Below are 26,792 nucleotides of genomic sequence, written 5' to 3' on the forward strand. Positions count from 1 at the left end.
ACCTTAAGCAAGACACTGCACCTTTTCGAGCCTCAGTTTTCTTGTCTGTAAAATAAAAATAAAATTTGTAGTATTACCTTCACGCTAAAATAATGTTGCCTTTTATGTCATTGACTCTGCATCATCAGAAAGATTTGTGTTTTCAGCCACGGTTCTGCCACTTACTTACTGTAAGACCTTGGGAAAAGATATCTAACTTCCTTATGCATTGGTTTCCTCTTTGTAATATGGAGTCAATAATAATACCTACATCAGTATGTCATTATGAGTCTTCAGTGAGATAATGCTTATGAAGCACATCACCTAGCACATGGTATTCCATAACTACTAATCTGAGAAATTATTATCCCTATTCCTCTTAAGAGCTGCAATTCCCATAGAAACATATAAACAATTTTAAGCAAATATAATTAATTAAGGCCATATACAACTGCCAGAATAGTATTATAAAGAAAGTGCTCATTTGCAGCTGGAGTGGATCTGCAAGATTTAATGGACCCACAAATATGATTTGCACAGCTGGTCATTGATGATAATAAGGCCAAGGTGATCAATTTATACCCACTTCTGGAGATTCTAAAATTTAAGCTCTAAAGCATTTGACGGTATCCTGAAGACAATGGGGGAGCCATTGAAGAGTTTTGGAGAGAGGAAGCATATCAGATTTGTGTTTCAGGAAATGAGGATAAATTATTAGTTAAAAAAGATTAGCTTGGGGGCGCCTGGGTGGCTCAGTCGGTTAAGCGTCCGACTTCGGCTCAGGTCATGATCTCGCGGTCTGTGGGTTTGAGCCCCGCCTCAGGCTCTGTGCTGACAGCTCAGAGCCTGGAGCCTGCTTCCGATTCTGTGTCTCCCTCTCTCTCTGACCCTCCCCCATTCATGCTCTGTCTCTCTCTGTCTCAAAAATAAATAAACATTTAAAAAAAAAAAAGATTAGCTTGTAAATAAATGATCCCTTGAGAATGCTGACATGACCTGGAGATCATTTTGGCTCATGGAGAAGAGAAGTGGTGTGGGTGATCTAAAACAGTATCTTCTATGGTGGGGTCACTGTGTGAAGGCATGCATGCAACTCCATTCTGCAGTGGGCATTATTGGTCTGGGGGATCTCCTATAGCTACTGTCACTGATTAACAGTCAGGTGATGGCAAGTACCTTATATTTATTTTGTGCAGAGAGCCATGCCAGATACGAGTGGCTATGTTAAAGACCTGGATTTGAGGGGCGCCTGGGTGGCTCAGTCGGTTAAGCAGCTCTGTATCTCAGCTCAGGTTGTGATCTCACGGTTTCATGAGTTTGAGCCCCACATTGGGCTCTGTGCTGACAGTGCAGAGCCTGCTTGAGATTTTCTCTCTCCTTTTCTTTCTCTCTGCCCCTCCCCCACTTGCACTGTCTCTCTCTTTCTCTCTCTCTCAAAATAAATAAACAAACATTAAAATTTTTTTTTAATTAAAGAAAGACACGGATATGGTATCTTCTTACCAAGGAAATTACCAACAATAGAAAACTAATACTGTTAAGCTATAAGAATTCAGATTAATGAAGAAGAAAGGCAAGTCAATAAATTATAAAGTATGATGGTGGGGTTATTTAAAATTAACTTCATTCCTTTTATAGATAGTAGAATGTATGTAAATTTGATACATATTAAATATGCTTTAAGGAAGATATGAAAATTTAGCATAATTGGATATTTATTTAGAAAATTAAGTCAGTGAAAAATTGTGAGTTACATTGAAGAAAACAACTTTTTTTCCCATTTCTAGAAATAATAAGACAGAAGATAAACAGCTAATTGCAAATGCTATTTATTAATAATTTAACTGCTGGAACATATCACAGATCTATAGTGAGCCTTTTATCTGTGTTGTGCACAGGATGCATTAAAGTGTAATTGTGCACCACGGCTCGCACCCTCCCTGTTCAGTTAGATGGAGCTGGGAAAAGAATTGGTACGAGGAAGCCAGGCAGGGGAACTAGCCTAAGCTAGATGTGATGTCCACTTTGCACAGACAAGAGGTGGAGATGAGAAGGACGGAATCAGGAGGAGACTCACCCATGTCAGGAAAGGGTTGGGAGGCTTAACAGCAGGAAGTTCCCAAGTAGCTGCAGAGTGGATGGGAGGAGGGAAGGGGGTTTGAGAAGTGATGTTGTGAGTTAGGAGTTGATATTTTTGAGGACACATGTAATGATTGGAATCTCTGTTTTTCCTTTAAAAAAAATATTTATTTTGAGAGCGAGAGAGACATAGGGCACGTGCAAGCGGGGGAGGAGCAGAGAGAGGGAGAGAAAGAATCCCTATAGTGCACTGTCAGCGCTGAGCCCATCTTGGGGCTTGAACTCATGAACTGTGAGAGATCACAACCTGAACTGAAATCAGGAGTCGGACACTTAACTGACTGAGCCACCCAGGCGCCCCTGGAATCTCTTTTAATGACATTTTTTAATGACTTTTTACTATTGGCTACTGTTTCTGTGTGACTCTGTAAAACTTGTGGGACCTTGGTTTTTTAAAAATTAAGATTACATATAAGATTTACTGAGTATGAATAATCAGTGTATCTTTATATATCTTCATTATACCTTTAATTTTTTTGTCATTATTATAATTAACCTTTTTTGGCATTATTATAATTATCCTTTAATTTTTTTCCCTTTAATTATTTGAAAATGTTTTCATGTCCCATTTGATGGTGTGTTTTCTGATGAATTCAAATGACTATTATTCTTATACAAATTATTTGATGTAACAAGTCATTCAGTCTATAAACAAATTCTTAAATTGATGTAAGTAAAAAATCTTCTCTATATTTGAAATATGAACTTTCTACTCATTACTCACCTGTATTTACCAGTGACCCTATTTTAATGTATAACTTGTAATAGGTAAGTGTATGTCATTTTTTTCTTGTAGTTAAGAAAAAGCTTTCATTCATTTTTCTAATATGTGGAGAAAATAATTTTAATTGCTTACTTAAAAAGCCACTTTGTTAATGTACAGATTTCTATGACTCCATTTTCATGTAGTTATAACATACAATAGAAAAATAGGAACTATTTATTTTTAAGAATAACTTCCTCAAATTTGAGGAATTTGAGTTGTATAAAATGTCTTTCCAGGGGCATCTGGGTGGCTCAGTCAGTTAAGGGTCCAACTTTGACTCAGGTCATACTCTCACGGTTCTCAGGTGTAAGCCCCACATGGGGCTCTCTGCTGTGAGCACGGACCCCACTTCAGATCCTCTGTCCCCCTCCCTCTCCCTTGCTTGTGCACACACTCTTTCTCCGTCTCAAAAATAAACATTAAAAAAAAAAGTAAAATGTCTTTCCATTTCTTCTGAAAAGTTAATATTTAGTTTGGTTTATAAGGCTAAAACTGCTTATTCGTTCATTTATGAAGGGCCTATGATAATAACAGTACTACTACTAATAATACTAACAACAGTAAGTAATAGTAATGGTAGAGGTCAAGATGCTATTTACTAGATGTCAGACCCTGTGGATAGTTATTGCTGTTGTTGTTGTTGTTGTTGTTGTTGTTGTTGTTGTTGTTGTTATTGGTATACCTGTTTTATACATGAGAACACTGCAGCCCGGAGAGGTTAACTAACTTATCCAAAGTCACATAGCTAGTATGATTTAAACCCAATTAGTCTGGCTCCAGAGTCTGTGCTCTCAGAACACTACCCAGTTTTCCAGTCTTCAAGCAGTCATAGTCTACAATGAGAAGAGACAACTCATTACAACGCACTGTTGTTACTTTACCAGTATACTCTGTAGGAACTCAGATGAAGGAGCCATAATATCTGCCTGGGACATCAAGAATGAAGCAAGTCTTAAAGTAGAAAATTGCCAGAAAGGCACAAAGAGTTGAAGGATCAAGTACTTCCCGTGCAAAGGCACGGAGGCATCAAAATGCATAATGTGTTTGGAGGATGACAAGATTTCTGGTGTAACTGGAGTCCAGTGTGAATGAGAAGGAGGGGTGGGAGATAAAGCTGGAAAGACTGAGAACAGATTATGAAGAGCCTTCTATGCCCTGAACAAACCAACTATGGAAAATTTGAGGAGGGGGCAATCAAGGAAATTTGAATATGGAGTGGGTATTCGTTACTAAAGAATTACTGTTAATTTTTAAGTGTGATAATTACATGTGGCTATGTAAGATTTATCTTTTTGTTCAGTTAAGGATCCTAACAAAATCCAGTTGTTGTATTTGGATGTAATGTCACATAGGTCTTTTTTTAGTGTTTATTTATTTTTGAGAGAGAGAGAGAGAGAGGCAGAGAGAGAGGGAGACAGAATCTGTGCAGGCTCCACGCTCTGAGCTGTCAGCACAGAGCCCATCGTAGGGCTCAAACCCAAAAACCACGAGATCATGACATGAGCCAAAGCCAGAAACTTAGCTGACTGAGCCACCTAGGTGCCCTCACATGGGTCTTTTAAAGTCTCTTTTCATTGACAGTAGCGTCTGTTCCCCTTTTTGTCATTGATTTTTTGAAAACCTGAGTTAATTATCCTACAGAATTTCCTCCATTCTGGATTTGTCAGATTGCTTCCTAATGATGTCATTTAACTTGTTCCACTATCTCCTGTATTGATATCCTGGAGGTGATATTTAAAGACTTGATTAGATTTAGATTAGGTTTTATTTTGGCAATCATATTTTGTAAGTGGTGTTGTGCAGTTCATATTACATCTCATCAGGAGACAGACATTTAGTAATGCTAAGATTGAGCAGTGGGTTCAGATGGAGACAGCTTAATCCATTGTAAAGTTCCTCATCAGCCTTATACTTAATTGTTTGACCATTCATTGATGAACACTGTATGATTCAGTCATTTCATTAGAGGTTACAAAAAGGTGATTTTCTAATCCGGTCATTCCTCGTGCATTTATTGGCTAGAGTAGTTTTAAGGAGAATAACTTTCTCTCATCTACCACAACAATTTAATTACTTTAAAATACAATTCATACCAGAGAGAGAGAATAAGTGCCTAATTCATTTCCTTCAGTTATCAATTTAGAGAGAAGTTGTTACCCCAGGAACTAACATTGGCATCTAATGAGTTTCTTTTATCTTTCTCTCTTTCTCTATTTCTCTCTCCCTCATCCCCCCTCCCCCATCCCTTTATTAGCACTATGAACTTCTGCGTAACTTTTTTCCATATGTCTTATGTAGTTGCACACATTTTTCTTGTTGGTGCTCAATCGTCCATTCAAGTTGACCATGTCCTTTTTATATTACTCCCATTAGTATGTGAGAGATTCCCTGCTTTCTGGCACAAGATAGACCAGGCTCATCTTGTATATTTCCTAACACAGACTTGGAATCAGCCATTTCTACCAAAAACTCTTGTTCTTTTTAGTGAGGAATGGTTCTTAGAGACTATAATCTGGATGCTAGGGCTTCTCATTGACATTGGATTGTAATTGCTTCTGAGCTTTTTTAGTAGACAGAATTATATCTCATTATTTTCTAATTTTTTTTAATGTTTTATTTATTTTTGAGAGAGAGAGAGAGAGAGAGAGAGAACATGAGTGAGGAGGGGCAGAGAGAGAAGGAGACAGAGAATCCGAAGCAGGCTCCGTACTGTCAGTGCAAAGCCTGATGTGGGGCTCGAACCCATGGACTGTGAGATCATGACCTGAGCTGAATTATAAATAAATTATCAAATAAATAAATTATCAAAAGCCAATATCCTCAAGGGTAGTAAGGTTGAAATGACACTTAACCGACTGAGCCACCCAGGTGCCCCATCATTATTTTTAAAGTAAGCAAATATATCTAGATTAAAAGCAAAACTTCTTGCCTATATTGAGGAGGTCAAGTGTTTGTTGAATGACATTTTATAAAACTTTTCCAACTACTACCTGACATTGTTTGCTTCCAGCAAAAACAAAAGTCATTTTTGCCCTTATGTGATATGTGTTCTTGAGATATTCTTGCACAAGCTCTTCTAGCCGTTGTTTTTTTTTTTTTTTTTTGGTATAATATTTACTGTAGCTCACTTCTAGATGAGACAACTGCTCTTACATTCTAGCTTTTATTAAATTTGAAAGTGATCTTAGATGCTGTGATTTTTTGAATAAGCATGCATCTATAGTAGTGTGCCTTCTCCAAACTAACATAGTTCTTTAGAGTCTAGACTGTATGATACAGACTACAAATCAAGGAAGGAAGATGTAATTCAATTCTATAAAATAGTGATTCAACATTTACTGGATTAATCTTTCCATTAGCAACCTGACATGAATTAGTCATTGTGGAGGCATAGTGATTCACTGTGGTCCCTGGCCTTGGGAACTTTTTTCTTAAGTGGAATAGGATAGATGAGATATTTATTCTGTACCAAGAATAAGGATATTAATGTTATTGAGATTTGAAACTTCAGATAGGCTTAATTTGTGGAGCACATTTGTATATAGTAGGCAATAAATTATCAAAAGCCAATATCCTCAAGGGTAGTAAGGTTGAAATGACATATGTGAATTATAGATCCCTTAAAGGGTACTGAGTAAAATTAAGGATTTCTCTGTCTATCCCAATGTATTGCTAACTTTAAGAAACTCATCTCAGAGAATGACATTTTCACTCTCAGGCACAAACTAGTGGGATGCAACCAGTGTTCTGACCAAGAGGAGTATTTTAAAAAATATTTTCTTAGTTCTCAAAAATAAATAGTATATCACAGATGGTTCCAATACACTTCACCCAATGAAAGGAAAAAGAGAACTAATTATACACAAAAGTTGGGAGTATAAACTTTTAGTAGATAGTCTCAGTTTGGAAATTGGATTAAGAAATGAGAAAATGTTGGCTGGAGATCATACAGCCTTTTGTGTAAGCCAGAGTTTGACTTTCATTAGAGTTCTAGTATTAAGAATTTCAGTCAGAGTTTGAAACTTATTACCTTCATTATATGCCTACTTTGTGCAAAATATTATGCTAAGAACTCTTTGGAAATTGAGGTGGGGATGGAGAAAAGTAACAAGATACAGACACCATATGGAGATGGGGGTAGAGGAGGAGAGGAGAAGGTAACGAGAACAGGAAGGTAACAAGGAGAATGAAGTTGTTTGAAATGACGTGAAGAAAACAGATTTATAACAATTTATTGATGATGTCACCTAGTACAGATTGAAAAAAGTGCTAAATTGGTATTACAGATAAGCTGTTGTAAGAATACGAAGGGGAGAGAGAATAGTCCTGAGTGGTAGGTGATTGTGAAAGACTTCAAGGAGGAGGGGACATTAAACTAAAGCCTTGAAAGATGGGAGAGAATCTTAGAGGAAGAAGCGTAAGAAGGACATTCTAGGTTGAGAGAATGGCGTCCTCCAAAGAGATAGGGAGTGGGATGAGAAATGAAACTGGGAAGTTAAGTTTAGGGCCAAATTACAAAAGTCCAGAAATATCTCAGTAATAATAAGTCTAGATTTTAATGATGTTTGCTCTTTATCTAGGCCAAGTCTTTATCTCATACTCTCCAGAGTACTCTACCAATAAACAAGTGTTCTCCTTCACACTTTAGAAAATACACCCCTCTTGGGGGCGCCTGGGTGGCTCAGTGGGTTAAGCGTCGGACTCTTCGTTTCGGCTCAGGTCCTGATCTCACGATTTCGTTGAGTTCGAGCCCCATGTTAGTACGGAACCCACTTGGGATTCTTTCTCTCTCCCTCCTTGTCTGCGCCCTCCCTTGCCCCTGTCTCTGTCTATCTCAAAATAAAGAAATAAACTTAAAAAAAAAAAGAAAGAAAATACACCCCTCTTTATGACATTTTAACATTTTTTCCATCTATAACTCTACTATGTGTACCAGCAGGCTGATTTTCAAGTTCTTTGGTAAGAGAAATTATTAACACTGTAAATAGGCATTTTTAAATATTCTTCAAATAATCATGCCTATCTGAATACATTAGCATTTAATGTTAATATGAATTATTCAGGGAATACTCAAAGGACATTTATAAATAGTATTCAGCATAAAACAGACAAAAATGAATAAATATTACCCTAGTTTACTGAATCCTCTCAAATATCCTTATTTACCATTTCCCCTATTGTATTTGTAGATTTGATTTTGCAAAGTATCCTGTTTCCCAAGTTGTGGGAGAGAGATTTTATTCTTGAATCTGAATTTCATGTAGATCTTACCTTATAAAAAACAGTGCATTATTTTTTATTGCTCAACAAATGTTATCACTTACATTTGGTGAGTTATATCTTGAAGTTTTGTGTAAGAGTGGTTTTGCTTTGATTTTCATCTATTCAGTTTTCTTATCCGTTCATTTCAGTTCTCATTTGTTCAGTGGTCTTTTTTGCTTCTTAAAAGTATTTTTTTTGTTAGAATTTTTCTAACTTGCAGAATTCATGGTAAATTTGAAAGATTATGCAGGTCCTTCATGGATATCATTTTTCTTCTGTTCTCAACATTATAGGAAAGCACTTTTTCAAGAATTGAGATCATTTGAGTTTTTTCCCAGGGGGCTTTGTATTAGAACCACAAAAATTAATATTGTATTTAACTGAAGTGAAAGGATCGAAGTTTTTTATCCTACACTCTACTCACTTCCCAGTCTTCTACTTCCCGTGTCTGCCTTTGTTCTGTTCCTTTACTATTTATCACACAATTGTCAACTGTATTATTTAATACTGGACTTGTTTTACTTGAGCTACTGTTGTTCATTTTCTTGAAACCTTACAATACACTGGAATGTAACTCAAACCTAGATTTATTTCAGTGTTGAATTTGACACTTGAGGCATTGTTACTAAATTAGGAAAGGAACAGATGTAATGTGCCCATCCTGAACGGTTTCCTACAGTAGACATTGTGTTTTTCTAGTGCAGTTTTTGCTACGAGCAGTAATTCATGAGATCAGTGAGTCAGTCAGTGCACAGCTATTTATTATTGGTCATCTACAATATACAAATCAACTATATGTGCACGTAATATCTATCCTTACCTTCTTCCTGAACTCCAGATGCGCATATTCTACTGCCAAGGAGACATCTCTACTTAGATAGCAGGCATCTCAAAGTTAACACGGTTAGAAACAAACTTCCAGTTTTTTCACTGACCTGTACCTCTTCTAGTTTACTCATCTTAAAAATTGGCACCACCCTCTACCCAATTATTTGGGCCAAAATTTTGGGAGCCGTTCTTGAATCCTTTGTTTCCTTCACCCCAAATTTGTTCCCTGCTCTACCCCACCACCTACAACATCAGCAAGGCCATTGACTCTTCCTACGGACAATATGCGTGATGTGCACACAGGCCTTTCCTGCACTCCTGCTACCCCAGTCCAGGCCACCGTCGTCTCCAGCTGGACTTCTGCTCCTGCTCCTAACTCCCCAGTTCATTTTTCCCTCTTTTATAATAGATTCTCCACAGATACCTAGAGTGATCTTTTTAAAGCATATATTAGGCCGTGTTCATGTCTCACTTTAAACTCTCTAAAGGCTTCCTCCCACACTTCAACACCACACTCCTAACCTTAGCCTATAGAGCTGTATGTGATCTGGCCCCCTCCCTTTTCCACTCTTGCCTCATTTCACACCATTCCCTGCATTTCCCCTACTTTCCAGCCACACTGGCCTTACTTTTCTCTAACTCACCAAACTGGTTCTTGCCTTGGAACCTTTGTACAGTTAGTTCCCTTTACCTGGAATGCTTTGCTCCTTCCCTGACCACTCAGTCTAAAGTAAAGTAAATTAAGTTGTTGCACCCTGTAGTATACGTATTTTAATGTCTTCAGTTTCATAGCACTTCTCAGAATGCAAAACTTCTTTTCATTGTTTATAATCTGCCTCTTCCCCCCACTAAATAGTATTCCCACTAAAAAATACAACTTTAGGAAGGCAGTGACCTGTGTACTTACTAATGTATCCCCAGCATCTGGAACAGTGCCAGACACATCGTAAATAGTCAGTGGGTATTGAATGAACAGTGTTTGAATGGACTGTGACAAATGTTACCTATGCGTCCCTTAACAGCAGTATTGAAATGGTTCTTTTGATACCATTAATATTATTTTATTAATAGGATAACAGAGCTCTCTATTTCTGTCTTGTTTATGCTTTAGATATGAAGCCCCACAGATCGCCTTACGTTGTGGGATTATGCTGAGAGAATGTATCCGACATGAACCACTTGCCAAAATCATCCTCTTTTCTAATCAGTTCCGAGATTTCTTTAAGTATGTGGAGTTGTCAACATTTGATATTGCTTCAGATGCCTTTGCTACTTTTAAGGTAATTTTTTTTTAATCAGCTAGTTCATTTCGTTTCAGCATTTAGTTAAAGTCAATTGGCCTCCAAAGAGACAGTTTAATTAAAACGCAGAAAAAGCTATTCCTGAGGCCTGAGTATAACCGACTGTGAATTACGACACAAACCGCAAGAGCATCGATAATGCATTCTATTAGACCGATCTATTATGCATTCTATTCACATTGTGGAAAAAAAACAACTCAAAATACTGGTCACACACTCATACAGAATGAATTGCAATATATAAATGTAGTATTCTATGCAAAGCATGCTTTCATTTATGTTAAAAACAAAGGGTATAAGCTGTCACTTAAGGTGCACTGAGTACCTCTGCAAGGTTATCAGGGAAGCAGGAACAGTGTTTACCTGCAGGGAAGGGAACTGGGTAGCAAAGGGAGCTGGAGAATGATATCTTTGAACATGAAGGACATCACATTACCTTATCAATGTAATTATAAATTCCCCTACAGTGAAACAAAATACTAAGAAATGATACTTTTTTTCCATAATCATCTATATTCTTATAAACTTATAATCTACTGTTACTTATAGGTAATAAATTTAATCTTAGTTTTTAAATTAAAAAATTTTTTAATTGTTATAAAATAACATGCAACATGAAATTGCCATCTTACCGTTCTTTAGTGCACAGTTCAGTAGTGCTAAGTATATTCATATTATTTGTGCAACTAATATCTATTAGATAACAATGCTCCATTTCCCCCTCCTCCCAGTGTCTGGCAACCACCATCTACTTTTGGTTTCTGAGTTTGACCATCAAAAAGATGTTCAGAGAGCATATTAGGAATAATGTAGCTAATTTGCAAACTAAAATACTAGAACTTATACATCCAATGAATGATATCACCTTAAAGGTCCTATCTTAGAAAACGATTTCCTTTTTCTTATGATCCTGCCATTATTTAATATACTGTGAAACTGGTATCATTGTCTGTGGCATGTTCATTTTTCAGTAATGTCAAATGTTTATCCTTCGAGGGCAGATAAAGGTTTTGGAAACAGCACAAGGCTATTTGACATTCAGGTTCATGGGTCAAGTGGGTGATCTTGGTAGCTAGAACTGTTTTTGGTTTTGGTAATAATAATGAGATTGATAATAAAAATAAAATTTATTTTTAAAATAAATTTCTAAATAATAGTAAAATAATAAAATAATAAATAATAATAAAAATTCTAAAATAGAGTCTGATTTTCTTCAGCGCATACCAAATTGCCTCTGAAGATGATTTTAAAAGAGGAATTCTGAAAATATTTTAAGCTGACGATGTAACAGCATCATTGACCAAAAACAAAAAAAAAGTCAATTACAAATAGATAAGACTCATTCAAATGTATATATTCAGATTTGTTTCTATAAAAACATTTTGGGGCGACTGGGTAACTCAGTTGGTTAAGTGACTGACTCTTGATTTCGGCTCAGGTCATGATCTCACAGTTCATGAGATCGAGCCCCATGTCAGCTCCACTCTGATGGCATAGAACCTGCTTGGGATTCTCTCTCTTTCTCTCTCTCTCTCTCTCTCTCTGCCTCCCTTTCTCCCTCTCCCTCTCTCTGCCCCTCCCTGCCCAGCAATCACTCTATCTCAAAATAAATAAACTTCAAAAAAATAAAATAAAAAGCATTTCAGCAATTTACTTGCTCCATTTACATCATTCCAGATTTACTTCCACATTTTTTAGGATATAAATATATATTTTTACTTAATTGTAATACATGTATGGCTTTTTATTTTTATATATTACCTTAAATACTTATTTTAACAGTATTGACATAGTCCATATACCAATATTAGTAAATACTTTAATCTTATTACTTTATGTAAATGACTTGAAAGTTTTCTAGGACCTGGACGATAAATAGTATCTTTTTTTCTAATGTTTATCTATTTATTTCAAGAGGGAGAGAGAGTACACATTAACAGGCAAGGGAGGGGAGAGAGGAAGGAAGAGGTTGGGGCTGAACACTAAGGAGAGTTGCCTCGTGGGTGGAGGAAAGGGTAGCAAGGGCGACAAGCATGGGTGTGTGCTCAGAGTGCTGTCAGACCTGGAGCCTGTTCTGTTTGACAGACTACTTGGTCTCACCCAGCAAAGCAAAAGTATGGTGGCTACAGATGAACCTCCCAAAGTATATCTAACAGCACATGGTGAGAGAGGCCTTGATGCATGAAATCTGTTGAATGACATTTAACACAAAAGATGATTCCATTTCTTCCTGGCAAAATGTCTGTGCCTAGATAACTAAGGAGATGTTTTCTATCAATAGCACAGTACCGTTCTTTCCCCCTTTTCTATCTGATGACTCTGCTATCATGGAAACAAAGTTGGCTCCTTTTTTGAAAGACTGTATGTAAGTGAAGCTTCACAAATAATTATAAACAAAGAACAAACTCTAACGGAGGGAAAAAGTAAATAGAAACGTATGTACTTTTCAAAATTTCCCCAAAGATTTTTCAACATTTAATAGAATAAACTATATTGATAATGTCTTGCTATCATATGTTCAACCCAATTTAATTTTCAGTACAATTTGGATATCAAAAGTAAATTCATGTTTTAATTTGTACCTCAGCATATTTTCCATTGAACTTAAGTCAAGCGTCTGAAAATCTAAATAAGCATAAAAAGTTTTATAGTATGCTAACAATATTGGAAATGCCAACTTTATGTATTTTTCCAAAATGCTGTGGTTAATATAGTAGAACAGTGACCATAAGTCACTTTTTCTTTTTAGGCAGATGGCTGAGGGGTTTTGGTTGTTTGGTTGGTTTGGTGTTGGTCTGATTTTAATTTGGTTTTATATTTTGTTTTTAACCTCTTAGACTTACCTTTTTTGTTTTGAGCTCCAACAGCCCTCTGGCTGTTGCCCAGTCTAATCATTAATGTTTTAGCACTGTTTATATTTTTGTGGCAGTGTTGTCTACAAATTGTCCTTTCCCCAAAAGCACACCTAACAATCAGAATTTCTTTCATCCCTCCTTCCAAGAATTGACATGACAGAAGGGGTCTGAATTCCACCTCCCTCTGCCACCTGACTGGCACTATGTCCTTGAGCAAATAGTTAACCTTAGAGTTTCATTTTCTCATCCGTGAGATGAAGAAAATAATCCCTGCTTTGCAGAGTTGCTGTGAAGATTAGAAATAATGTGTGTAAAGTGCTCTGCATGCTCCTGGGCGCATAGTAAACCCTCCATAAATGGCAGCTGCTGCCTGGCCCATCAACTGCCATGTCCCTGCCATTGAGTGTGTCTCTGTCACTCCACCCCGTGTCGCCCAAGCTGTGCAGAAGTCACTCCCATATCAATATCAGATAATCTTTAGCATAATACCTAGACTATGCAAAGCTTAGTCTTGTCAAAACAGAATTGTGAAGAGGTGGGATGAAAGGGTACACTGTTTCAAATAATATTTAAAATTGTATTTTATTAAAAACATTTTTTTTAATGTTTATTTATTTTTGTGACAGAAAGAAAGACCGTGAGTCGGGGAGGGGCAGAGAGAAAGGGAGACACAGAATCAGAAACAGGCTCCAGGCCCCGAGCTGTATGCATAGAGCCCGAAAGGCAGATGCTGAACCTGACTGAGCCACCCAGGCGCCCCAATAGTTTTTAAAATTTTGAATTATTTAAAATTCGAACTTTATTTTTCTTTGCAACTTTCTGCTTTTTCCTTTTTGGGTAGGATCCGACCTGTTTTATTTTTCCCACTGTTCTATGATCTACAATGATGCAGCAATTATATTTAGTTTTGTATTATATGTATATATGCATGGGTGTATGTATAGACCGTTCCTCCAGTTGTGTGCAGGTATTTATTATGATCAGAAATTTGAGGGTATAGCTATGAATATACACACATGAGTGTGAGAGAAAGTGTGTGTGTGTGTGTGTGTGTGTGTGTGTGTGAGAGAGAGAGAGAGAGAGAGAGAGAGAGAGTCATTTACTGGCTGTACCCACCATGTACCTGTGCTAGAGGAATTCTACCCCACCTTATTTTATTTTTCTATTATTGGATATGCAAGTTATTTCAAGTTTTTCCCCCTTGGAATTTGAAGTTGCTGCTACTAACAGGACTCCCTCCTGATGCCTCTGTTTTTGGAGTACCACTAATGCACAGTGAATGGAAACCTTCCCACGCAGTGCGTATCTGCACAGCGCTCTGTCTGCTGCTGTGCAGACCTGTAGCCATGAGAGCACACAGTCCCCACGCTCAAGCCTGCCCACTGTTGTTACAGGCGGATCCAGTGTCTACGCAGCCCTTTCTAACCGGGGTCAGCTCTGAAAATCACTGATACTCTGAGGAGGTTAGGGAAGCGGGTGTCCAAAAACTAGGGACCCTAAAGAATGCCGTGGGACTACCTTATTCTTCTAGGGGCCCCGGATACAGGAACTCATTTGAATTTTGACCTCAGACAGACCAGGAATGAATTGCTGTGGAGGGGTTTCCCATTTTAAAATTCCAGTTCCAGAACAGCACTGAATGTTCTACTGGGAAAAAAAAGTACAGCTTTCCACTGATAGGCTCAGCGGTCACTCAATGTATGATGATAAGTAATGAAATGAAATCAATAGCTAGTCTCATTTTTCTTGAACTTGAAAATTACAGTGCAAATGCTTTAAATATTTTACTTGGTATTAAAATAGAAACAGGTGAGTTTTGCCATTGCTGCTACCTTCCTGTTCTCTGTGAATTTATGTTGTGGATCTTCTATATGCTTTTAGGTAGTTTTAATTAAATGTGTATTAAAGTATAAGAACTTATTTTGGAAAACTTTAAAATTCTTGTTATGTTTTTAATTAAATTCTACATTCTACCTAGACAGGGTATTTAGCCTGTAAGCGTATAAAAGGGATTAGGTGAGGTTTGTTTTCTTTCAACATTAAGGTGAATTAAGGATATAATTTAGGTGTGAGTTGAAGACAGTCAAACGTTCCTTTATGCTTTTGTTCAGTTTTCTGAGAGCTATGCCTGTCATAAGACCAGTCTGCTTGTCTTCAGCTTTGAAAGCGGGCATTGTGCTACTTAGTCACCGCAGTCCTTGCACAGCACCTCACAGCCCATCAACCCGGGGGCAGGTGGATCCTGGGATGGCACAGTTAAGTGTCATTCTTGTGCTTCTCAGCAGCCTAGGCACCTCCATTTTAAACGTGGTTAAGGAAAAAAAACTAAAGGTTGACATTCCTGAAAATCTTTTAAGTTAACTAATGAGATACAGTTTTAAGACATTCAGAATTCTTTAAAAAAAAAAAAAAAGCTATCGGGGGCATCTGGGTTGCTCAGTCAGTTAAGCATCTGACTTTGGCTCAGGTCATGATCTTACAGTTTGTGGGTTCGAGCCCCATGTCGGGTTCTGTGCTGATGGCTCAGAGCCTCGAGCCTGCTTCAGATTCTGTGTCTCCCTCTCTCTGCCCCTACCCCACTCTCACTCTCTCTCTCAAAAATAAATAAGCATTTAAAAAATTAATATATATATATAATATATATATATATAGCTATTAACAATATTTCAAAAAGATCATCGTACAGTTTATTTGGATTTTATTATATCATAATCACAGGGTAGCCATGGCCTGAAGAAATATACTGTAGACCCCCTTACATAGGTGCCATCTGTTTCACTAAATTATTCCTATCATAAATCTAACAATGATATGAACTAAAACACTTTATTGTTTTTAACATGAAACACATTTGCATTTCACATCTTAAACTAAGAATGGAAATAATTTTGTGGTATAAAGAAAATATTCTTCAGAAACTTTTATGTTTCAAGTGACTGGACTTACATAATTCTTTGAAGGAAATACCAGGTTTGTAAAATTTATTAGCTATAATAATTTTATTTCACTTAACTGTTCTTTTTCTAGGATTTACTAACAAGACATAAAGTGTTGGTTGCAGACTTCTTAGAACAAAATTATGACACTGTAAGTAGAAGTCCTTTTTAAGATTTTACCTCTTTCTCTCTTCTCCCCTCTCTCTCCTTCTTAGATCTATGGATACTGGCTCCTATTTATGATCCACAACAGACACCAACCATGGTCTACCATGCGCCCAATTCGTCCATTTACCTGGAAGCCAGGTCATCAGGAAACTGTGGAAAATTGAGGGCTTTCTTATTTTTCACACCTCTTCCTGTTGTATCAGCTCCAAAAAAAGACTGGTACCTGCTCACTTTGATCGTGATTTAAGAGCATCCATGATGCCCTTATGAGGCAGTAGGTAGGGGCACCTGGGTGGTTCAGTCAGTTGAGCATCTGATTTCAGCTCAGGTCATGATCTCACGGTTTGTGAGTTTGAGCCTCACATTGGGCTCGCCACTGTCAGCGCAGAGCCCACTTCAGATCCTCTGTCCCACCTCTCTGTCCTCCCCTGCTCATGTTCTCACTCAAAAATAAACAAACACTTAAAAAAAGAAGAGGCAGTAGGTAACCATAAATGGAAGAGCACTCCACCCTCACTAAAAAATAAATCATTTTACTTGCTTGATAATTAGTTTTACTTACTAGTAGAAATACCAGTTCCCTTCTCAAATGGTGAATCCAGCCCATCCTTTTGAGATTCAGCTGAAACATGACTTTTCTAGGAAGCTTTCCCTAATCCCACCTGTCCACATGCGCGCATGCACAATTCCCCCGCCCCCACTGTTCACGTGGTATTATTATGGAGTGTCTGGACCTTCCTGGCTGGTTCCTGAGCTCCCTGAGAAGCAGGAACCCTATCTGTCAAACACAGGGTTCAGAGCCTGCTTGCCTGGCTTCAAGACCCAGCTCTGCCTCTTATTAATTGTGTTACTTTGGGTAAGGTAATTTGGGTAATTTTGCACCTACTGCAAAATGAAGATATTAATAATACTTACCTCATTGGGTTGTTTGTAGGAATTTGTAAAGATTTGGAACAATTTTTTTAGGATAATACCATATTAATCCCTCAGTATTAATTTTTGTCGTTATTACTTATATCCCTAATACCTAACTCAATGCCGTACAGTGGTGGTGTTCAATGAGTATTGGATAAATAGATATATCCAAGAACAGCTATGCTTTTGCTAAACACATAAGCAAGAGAAACAGCATGATTAAAGTGAACATGGCACAAACCTAAAAGAGAAATTGTAAATCTTGATCTAGTGTTGGTTCAGATGCTCTAGACCAGTGATGTCCCACTGAAATAAAAGCCACTGTATAATTTAAAAATTTGTAGTTAGCTACACAAATAGGTAAAAGGAAACACATGACTCAGTGAAGATACAGAATACCCTCCCTGTCACTTTCCTATAGCTTCACACATCCAAATCACAGAAATTCAACTATGTCTCTTTTATTCATATATTGTTTACATATCTTCCTTTGAGATTAAGAATTAGCAGGGGCGCCTGGGTGGCTTAGTCGGCTAAGTGCCCAATTTTGGCTCAGGTCATGATCTCATGGTCCGTGGGTTGGAGCCCTTCTGTCAGCTCTGGGCTGTCAGCTCAGAGCCTGGATCCTACCTCAGATTCTGTGTCTGTCTCTCTGTGCCCCTCCCCCACTCATTCCCCCCCCTCAAAAATAAACATTAAAAAAAATAATTAGCAATGTAATCATGAAGTCAAAATTGATTTTCATATCCTAAAATTATCAAGAAAATATTTGTGGGATCAACTGGAGTACTTAGATCTAAATGCAAAACATGAAGGGAGAATAATTCTTATTGCCAGCAGTATCCAAAAGCTTCTAGACCAAAAGAAAATGGCATATTTTTAAACTAAGGAAATGAGCTATTATTATAGTTTGGTTGATCAGAAACTGCAGATGCTAGATGGAATGTTAGAGACTCATTTGATGTACCTTATAATAAGTGAAAACAAGAGAGCTAAGATAGTTTATTACAAAACCCGTGGTATCAGCTACTGATCTTTTCTATAGAATGAGTGATGTACATGTGTTGAGTAACACTGCTTTGCATTCAGGACATAGTACATAACAATTTGGGAGACTGTAAACTCATTCTCCTTGATCCCTTATTTACCTAATTTTTTTCTTTGTATCTATAGTCACTTCTTGTGTAATTTGGTAGCTTCGTAGACACGGAGGCTGCTGCACCAACCTGAACACCAGCTCTGAGAGCTCATGCTCCCTCAGATATTTCATACTTCCTGAGTTTCATATTTTTTTGGCAGTAAACCATGAGATGGGAGCACACTGATATATATGACTCTAAAATAATGAAACTGGCATCTTGGGGAATGTCATACCTTATACATGTGTTTGAAGTTTCTGGTTACATGTGATTTCACTCATGTGTGGAATTTACAAAACAAAGGGAATGAGAAAAGAAAGAAAAATAGAGAGAGACAAACCAAGAAACATACTCTTAATTGTAGAGAACAAACTGATGGTTACCAGAGGGGAGTTAGGTGGGGAAATCGGGGAAATTGGAGTTGGGGATTAAGGAGGGCACCTGTCCTTACGAGCACCGAGTGATGTGTGGAAGTGTTGAATCACTATATTGTACACGTGAAACTAATATAACACTGTATGTTAACTAAATTGAAACTAAAATTTTTAAAAACTTACCACAAAGTTTGATAAATTTAATGTCCCACAAAATCCTCTTCAGTTTCATGACAGAATAAATTAAACTTACTGTTTAGTACAAACAATAAGCCCTTCATATAAAAGAGTCTAATTATTATGACTTTAATGTGAACTAGATGCTTTCTTTTTAATATTTATTTATTTTTGCGAGAGAGAGAGAGAGACAGGAGAGAGAGGAGGGGCAGAGAGACGGCGGGGGGCAGCGGGGGTGGGGGGTCAGAGGACTGGAAGCAGGCCCTGTGCTGACAGCAGAGAGCCTGATACGGGACTCAGACTCAGGAACTGTGAGATCATGATTTGAGCTGAAGTCGAACACTTAGCTGACTGAGCCACCCAGGTACCCCCCAATGTTTTTACTTTCCACTTTCTTAATTCCCAGTTGGTAGTTATCATCTGTGTGCACTGCTTGCCCTCATTGCACACGTGCACACACACCTCACCCTCAACCCTCTGAGGACCAGGACTGTTTTGCACCTTCCTCAGCCCCTGGACTCTCCTGCTTCAGTTCTCTGTTGGGCTCACTCCTCCCACCTCAGTGGTCCCTGAAGCATGTCCTTGCCTGGTGGGAGGTTGACGCTGAGCTTCCCCCACCTGTGGCACTCTATGTGAAACTAAAGGGCCCAGTAGTGGAGAGTAGTTGACAGGCACACTGGGAAACGGGAGCCTCAAACACCAGCACCCTCCAGCTTCTGGGGACAGGGAAGTCCTCCAGAGAGGCCAGCTGGGATGAGATTAGCATGGCCATTGTGCAGCAAAAGTTGCCCCGTTTCTCTATGTGTCTGCTATGAACTTGACACTTTGATTCTTTATGGGGTACCAAGTGGAGCTCTAAGTATATTTAATCTTTTCCTAAATTATTCATGCACTAGTAGCTACCAGCAAGGCTACCTGAACAAATGACATGAAATGTGTTGTTTTGCTACCCACTTGATAGATGAATTAGTAGATCTTTTGTTCAAAAGGGTTTATTTGAGAGGACTCAAATACTCCATTTTTCTACTCAATTTTTAATTTTCAGAACTAAAGTAGTGAAGTACATCTGTTATTTCACTTGACCTCCGTATCCCGCTGTGTCTTTATGTGTAAAGGATGGTGAACTGGGAACCTCCCGGTGGACAGTGTGATCAGCATGGCGTTCAGCACATTGATGCAGAGCACGGCACCTGGGCCGTGCTGGCCTAGTGAGCTGGGAATTTACTTTTGAAGCAAGAGAGTAATAAGCAAACCTAAAGCAGAGGAACCACTGCTGGTGTTACACTCTAATATTTGTTTTCTTTTCATTAGATTTTTGAAGACTATGAGAAATTGCTTCAGTCTGAGAATTATGTGACTAAGAGACAATCTTTAAAGGTAATATCAAATTGCTTAAGTTAGTCTGTGTTGGTTGATGTCTTGTCAGTAAATGATGGCCTCTTAGTGGACAAGTACATATGGGGAAAATTAAAGTGTCCCCCCCCCCTTTATTTTTGTAACTTGAAAAGTATGCTTCATGTTATGACTGTACTTTGTAGCAAAACAATGTTGTGTCCTGCCTTGACTACTTTTTGGAAGTAATAACATAAAAATAGTAAGTTCATGATAAAGTAGAATTTCGTATATTTCAGCTCAGAAAGAAAGTCAAACCTAAGTTAATTTAAATAAAACCACAGTTCTCTCCTAGGGGATATTTTCTGGAGATGAAAATAAATCACTCTCAGCTTGAAACTAAGATCTGAATTACTGTTTATAAGGAAGAAACAGCAAGGTTCTCCTGTAGTTCTCTCTCTCTTTTTTTTTTTTAATGTTTATTTATTATTTTTGAGAGAGAGAAACAGAGTGTGAGCTGGGGAGGGGCAGAGAGAGAGGGAGACACAGAATCCGAAGCAGGCTTCAGGTGCTGAGCTGTCAGCACAGAGCCCAACGCAGGGCTTGAACTCACAAACCCAGGGCTTGAACTCACAAACCGTGAGATCAAGATCTGAGCCAAAGTCCGACGCTTAACCGCTTAACTGACTGAGCCACGTGGACACCACTTCTGCAGTTCTCTTTCAGTGTATCTTGAAACAGAAACCAAAATGACCATATTTTTCTTATACATCTATATAATGTAGACTTCGTAGGGTATTTTTCAGAGAAGGGGGAAGAAAAGGTGACATTGACAAAATATAACACATCAAATGCAAGATTAAAGTTTCCCTCTAAGTTTATGACATTACTGGAGAAATTCTGAATATATTTTCAATTGAGAGGGAAGACGACTTTCTACTATGAAATGGTGCTTATAGAACTGAAACGTTATGGGGCTCCTGGGAAGCACTTACCCCCAGATTTGTAACATATTTTTCTAAAGATTTTTTTTTTTTTTAATTTTTTTTTTTCAACGTTTTTTATTTATTTTTGGGACAGAGAGAGACAGAGCATGAATGGGGGAGGGGCAGACACAGAATCGGAAGCAGGCTCCAGGCTCTGAGCCATCAGCCCAGAGCCTGACGCGGGGCTCGAACTCACGGACTGCGAGACCGTGACCTGGCTGAAGTCGGACGCTCAACCGACTGCGCCACCCAGGCGCCCCTCTAAAGATTTTTTTTTAACTGCATTGCATTACTGGGTTCCATTCTCTGAGCATTCTTGTTAGTGTTTTACTACAGGTCATTTTTAGAGGTACCTCCACCATTTAACATGTTCAAATTGTATTTCCAACAAAGATGCTGAAATATGAAACATGCTTATTCTTTAAGAGTTAAAAGAATAATCTTTAATAAAGTGGCTGTAATAAACAGATATGTGAGAAGACTACATGATCAAGAACACAAAACTGTGCTTTTCTAAAAATTGCCAGTATTACACCAAAACAGACTCTGGAAAGAGGTCAAAAGATGATATCGCTAGCTGGAAAAGAAAGTAAAGTCAGTCCTCAATTATCTGCAAATAGCTTTAGTTGGATGAATTATTGGGGGTGATGAGAGGGGTAAAAGGGCACTCCATTTGGCCAACAAATAGTTATGTGCTCCTATTCCTGACATTACAGTGACAGCCAAGAACAAAATGAAGTCGCATCTCAATGGACCTTACATTCTGCCAAGGAGAACAGACAATTGATAAATAAACAGATAAATATGCAATTTTCAGGTGATTTTAGAACAGTTATGCAGGGCAAAATGGCAGGAAGTGATGACTGAAGGGATAAAAGTGTGTGTGTGTGTGTGTGTGTGTGTGTGTGTGTGTGTGTGTGTAAACAGTGGCATTTACTATTGGAGAGTATATCACCTATGAAATACCTGTGCAAGTTTGCTTTCCCTCATGAGGCAGGAAGCCCAGCAGAGTACGGCCGCCATGTAGTCGGTGAGTGGCCTTCCCTCCTTCAGTGAAACAGTGCCTGGAAGCAGCCATTTGACCAGGAGGAGGTGGGGCTGCCCCTGTGGGAGTAGAACATCAGTTAGAGCTGTGTCCCTACCCTTCAGATCTCACTCAGATATTCCAAAGAATGTTTTTGGCAGATAATAATTGGTTGGTTTTGTCAAGCAGTTTGTATGATTTTGGGGCTTACTAAATATCACCTGTATTATGTTTACATGTTGGGATGACATTAATAGAACAATGTGTTTATTTCTAAATAGTGAATACAGTTTTAACTAAAGTGATGACATAAGCCCATTTTGTATCACATTTTTGTCAGTTCATTTTACCCATGATTTTGCCTTAGCTGTGACCTGCCTTCCCCTGTATTTGTGCCCTCGTTGCTCCAAGGGTACCCATTGATGGAGGGGTCAGTGAGCTATTTTCAGCCAGTCATTCAGCACCTTTTTATTGAGTTTCCCCTTGCATGGAAACCCGTACAAGCTGATCTGTGTAGAAAATATACCACGGTTTCACTGCTCTTTTTCTGGAGCCTGGACTGTTGAGATGGAGCTTCTGACAAAGGCAGTGACATTATGCCATGCTCTCCCAAGTCCAGAAAGCTTGTTAAAGCAGCTGAAGATAAGGCTGCATCCTGTTGGCATACCTGTGTAGTACCTAAAGAATAGAATTCCCTGTTTGCTAAGGCTCCACAACGACAGCCAAAACAGAGGAGCTGCTGCTCTGTATTATAAGAGATCATCGCCCTCGGAGGGAAGTAGAAATTGAATAGGAAACAGAGACAACAGTGCTCTAAGGGGCCAGCATGTAAGAAATAGCTCATATGTTTTCCAAATCCTTCCTCTTTTTAGTGAGAATCTATGAGACCCTGAACCAAAGTAGCGACATTGGTATGAACTAAGGTGATGGGACTAAAGTGGGATCCAGAAAGCTGAGGGTCATAGACTTTAGAGTTTATCTTTGTGCCATTTTCAGCAGTGACAGGAATTCATGATAGAAATTTTTCTGTGATCGACGATCTCTAGAGCCTTTGGTGAAGTTATAAAGCTAACAGTTATTTATCCAAACATCTGGGCCTTCTTCCTGTTTTTTCTGTCATGCTACCTTATCATCTCCTACCCATGGGCCCATTGCCCTCATTCTGTTCTCAAGCCCCACCTTGTCCTTTCCCCTTGTTAATAGACATAAAGTGGTTAGAGCAGAGCCTCGCTCATGTTAAGAAGTAGATATTTGTTCAATAAAGTAAAAATAAATTTTATAAGTAAATATTCTTCTCCTGTCCTCAGTGCTCAATCTCTAGGAGGTGGTCTATTCTAAACAAATAATTGAGACTAGGGTATGAATTAGACAGATAGCCTAGCAGGATGCATTTGCATTTGAAAACAGAAGCAGTGGATATGTGATTGGTACAATCTGTAATACAAATCTGGTGGGTAGCACAGGGGAGTGAGAAGGTTCATTCTTCACTGCTGTCTACTGCCCGCCCCCCTCCACTGTTCTGCCCCCTTCTCACGTGGCTCTGAGGCTAGACACCTCTACTCTATTTCCAGCGACACAGGCAAGGAGCAACCGAGTTTGTATCTGGTATTGAAACTCTCCCTTTTCCACTTGATTGTGCTTCCTACTTATTCACAGATGCCCCAGCCCATGCAGAAGGCCTCTCTCCTGTTCTTTATTAATCAGCCAGATGTACTACATTGGCTGCTACTCTTGCCTAAAATCTTTTATAGTGGAGTATCTCATAAATGTTTTGTTTACAGTGTGATAAAACTGAGCACTGGTTGGACACCAAAAAAACCAAACCAAAACAAAACAAAAACTAGTAATAAAAGACATATAAAGCAGGGTGCCTGGATGGCTCACTTGGTTAAATGTCTGACTCTTGATTCCGGCTCAGGTCATGATCTCACAGTTGTGAGTTTGAGCCCTGCATTGGGCTCTGCCCTAAGTGTGGAGCCTGCTTAAGATTCTCTCTCTTCTTTCTGCACACGTAGAAAACTGATTTGAGGATTAACACAACAATCTGCACAACCTGAACCATAGAACTCAGTCGGTACACGGCGCAGAGAGGTGAACTGGGGGAGAGAGAAGCCGCAGAGGGCAGGGAGGTGTTTTTGCTTGTGGAGAGAGGATGGAGACGGGATGGGGGTGGGGTGGGGGGTATTATGGAAAAAGCACTCTCCCCCAAAAGCAGTTGGAGAAAAAGTGGGAAAATGGAAACGGCCACAGGGACTGAACTAAAAAGGGAGAAAGGAGAAAGGAGAGGGTTTAAATTCCATTAAGACTCTCTAAACAGGGGGGAGCGCAGACTCTGAAATTCTGCAGCTCAATACCTGGCAGTGCTCTGGTGAGAAGGGCGAATCCTCAGGAGCAGAGTGAAGTCAGGGGTCTTCGGGCCACACGGGGAAAGGTGGTTCCCCTGCTGAGGAGGCTGTGCGGCCACCCGGTCCCAGCAGACCCCAGAGAACAAACACATTCGCTACTCCAGGAACAAGGTCATTAAAGGTGAAGCCTGGTGCCAGAGGTGTGTTGTGATTTTCCATAATCCCTGAAACGCTGCTGGCTACACTATTTCGTGAACTTTTTCTGGGGCGGGCTGGCACCTGGCCGCAGTCTCGGGGCACCAGCAGCAGCACAATTCCGCGAAAAGTTCCAGGGTGCAGCCGGCACCCAGCCATTGCTCGGTGAGATCCTCCCCCAGAGGGTCTGAGCCGGTTAAAAGCCGCAGTCCCTCAGAAGTGAGGAGTCGGGAAACACAGCTGATCTGAGATAAAACTCAGGAGGGAGGTGCCGCCTGGCAGCCTGAAGGCTTGGTCACAGACAGTGTAAAGGCAGAGAGTGCTCCAGCTTCTGGAGACAAAGGACAGGTGCGCGATTGCTGGTCTGGTAGAGCAGAGTTCCGATTTGGAGATTCGGTTCCTGCGTGACGCCATTTTTGCCACTCCCGCGCATGGGCTTACGCACCTACAGGCACCACAACGCTCCACACCAGGAAGCTAAGCAGCGCCATCTAGTGGAGAATGGAGCCATTACACTAAGCCCCATCCAACTGGGCCAACCTCGCTCTTCAGAAACACAAGTCTCTCCACCTGCTTAGATTATGGACTATAAAGTGCTTCATAGTTTGATTGCTAGGGTAAAATGAAGTAATTTCAATCCCATTTCAGTCTGTTCGCTGGCCCATCTATGAAATTTTCTTTTTTTCCTTTTTCTTCTTTTTCATTTCTTTTCTTTTTCTTGAATAAAGAGAAAGAAATATTTTTATTTTCAATTTTTATTAAAAATATTTTTCTTTAAAATTTGTTTGTATTATACTTTATATTTTTTTGTAAATTTTTCAAATTCTATTTTACTTCCATCATTTCATTTTATTCTATTTCAGTGTATTCATTTTTTCAGATTTTCAAATGTTTTCCTTTTTTTCTTTTTCCCTTTTTTCTCTAATCTATCAAGCTCCTTTCAACAACCAGATAAAAACACACCTAGGATCAAACATCATTTATTGGACTTGGGTGTGTGTGTTGTTTTTAATTTTTTAATTTTAATTTTTTTGCCTTATTAATTCTTTTTCTTCCTTCAAAATGACAAAACAAAGGAATTCACCCCAAAAGAAAGAGCAGGAAGAAACAACAGCCAGAGACTTAATCAAGAGAGATACAAGCAAGATGTCTGAACCAGAATTTAGAATCACGATAATAAGAATACTAGCTGGGGTCGAAAATAGATTAGAATCCCTTTCTATGAAGATAAAAGAAGTAAAAGATAGGATGAAATAAAAAATGCTATAACTGAGTTATAACAATCTCTAATGGATGCCACAGTGGCAAAAATGGATGAGGCAGAGCAGCCAATCAGTGATATAGAGAACAAACTTATGGAGAATAATGAAGGAGAAAAAAAGAGGGAGACCAAGACAAAGAGCACAATTTAAGAATGAGAGATTTCAGTGACTCATTAAAAAGGAACAACATCAGAATCATAGGGGTCCCAGAAGATGAAGAGAGAGAAAAAGGGGTAGAAGGGTTATGTGAGCAAATCATACTGGAAAACTTTCCTAACCTGGAGAAAAACACAGACACCAAAATCCAGGAAGCACAGAGGACTCCCATAAGATTCAACAGAAACTGACCATCAACAAGACATATCATAGTCAAATTCACAAATTACTCCGGCAAGGAAAGAATCATGAAAACAGCAAGGGAAAAAAAGTTCTTAACTTACAAGGGAATACAGGTCAGGTTTGCAGCAGAAACTTGGCAGGCCAGAAAGGAGTGGGAGGATATATTCAATGTGCTGAACTGGAAAAATATGCAGCCAAGAATTCTTTATGCAGCAAGGCTGTCATTTAAAATAGAAGGAGAGATTAAAAGTTTCCCAGACAAAAATTAAAGGAGTTCATGCCCACTAAACCAATGCTGCAAGAGATTTTAAGGGGGACTCTCTGAGGTGAGAAAAGATAAATAAATAAATAAATAAATAAATACCAAAAGCAACAAATTTTAGAAAGGACCAGAGAACACCACCAGAAACTCCAACTCTACAAGAAACATAATTGCAATAAACTCATATCTTTCAGTACTCACTCTAAAC

General features: G+C 38.8%; 1 protein-coding gene across 6 annotated transcripts in view; it reads left to right on the top strand.

Annotated features, from left to right (window-relative positions):
• CAB39L (calcium binding protein 39 like) overlaps nt 1–26,792 on the top strand; it is a 128,711-nt gene that overhangs the window by 77,516 nt on the left and 24,403 nt on the right. For all 6 annotated transcript variants that reach the window (XM_042967235.1, XM_007097715.2, XM_007097716.2 and 3 more), the window contains 3 exons: nt 10,086–10,254; nt 16,158–16,217; nt 20,151–20,216. In XM_042967235.1, the coding sequence (XP_042823169.1) occupies nt 10,086–10,254; nt 16,158–16,217; nt 20,151–20,216 (295 nt within the window). The remainder of the gene's footprint in view (nt 1–10,085; nt 10,255–16,157; nt 16,218–20,150; nt 20,217–26,792) is intronic.

This window comes from Panthera tigris, chromosome A1 (assembly GCF_018350195.1).
Source record: "Panthera tigris isolate Pti1 chromosome A1, P.tigris_Pti1_mat1.1, whole genome shotgun sequence".
In the NCBI taxonomy this organism is placed as follows: domain Eukaryota; kingdom Metazoa; phylum Chordata; class Mammalia; order Carnivora; family Felidae; genus Panthera; species Panthera tigris.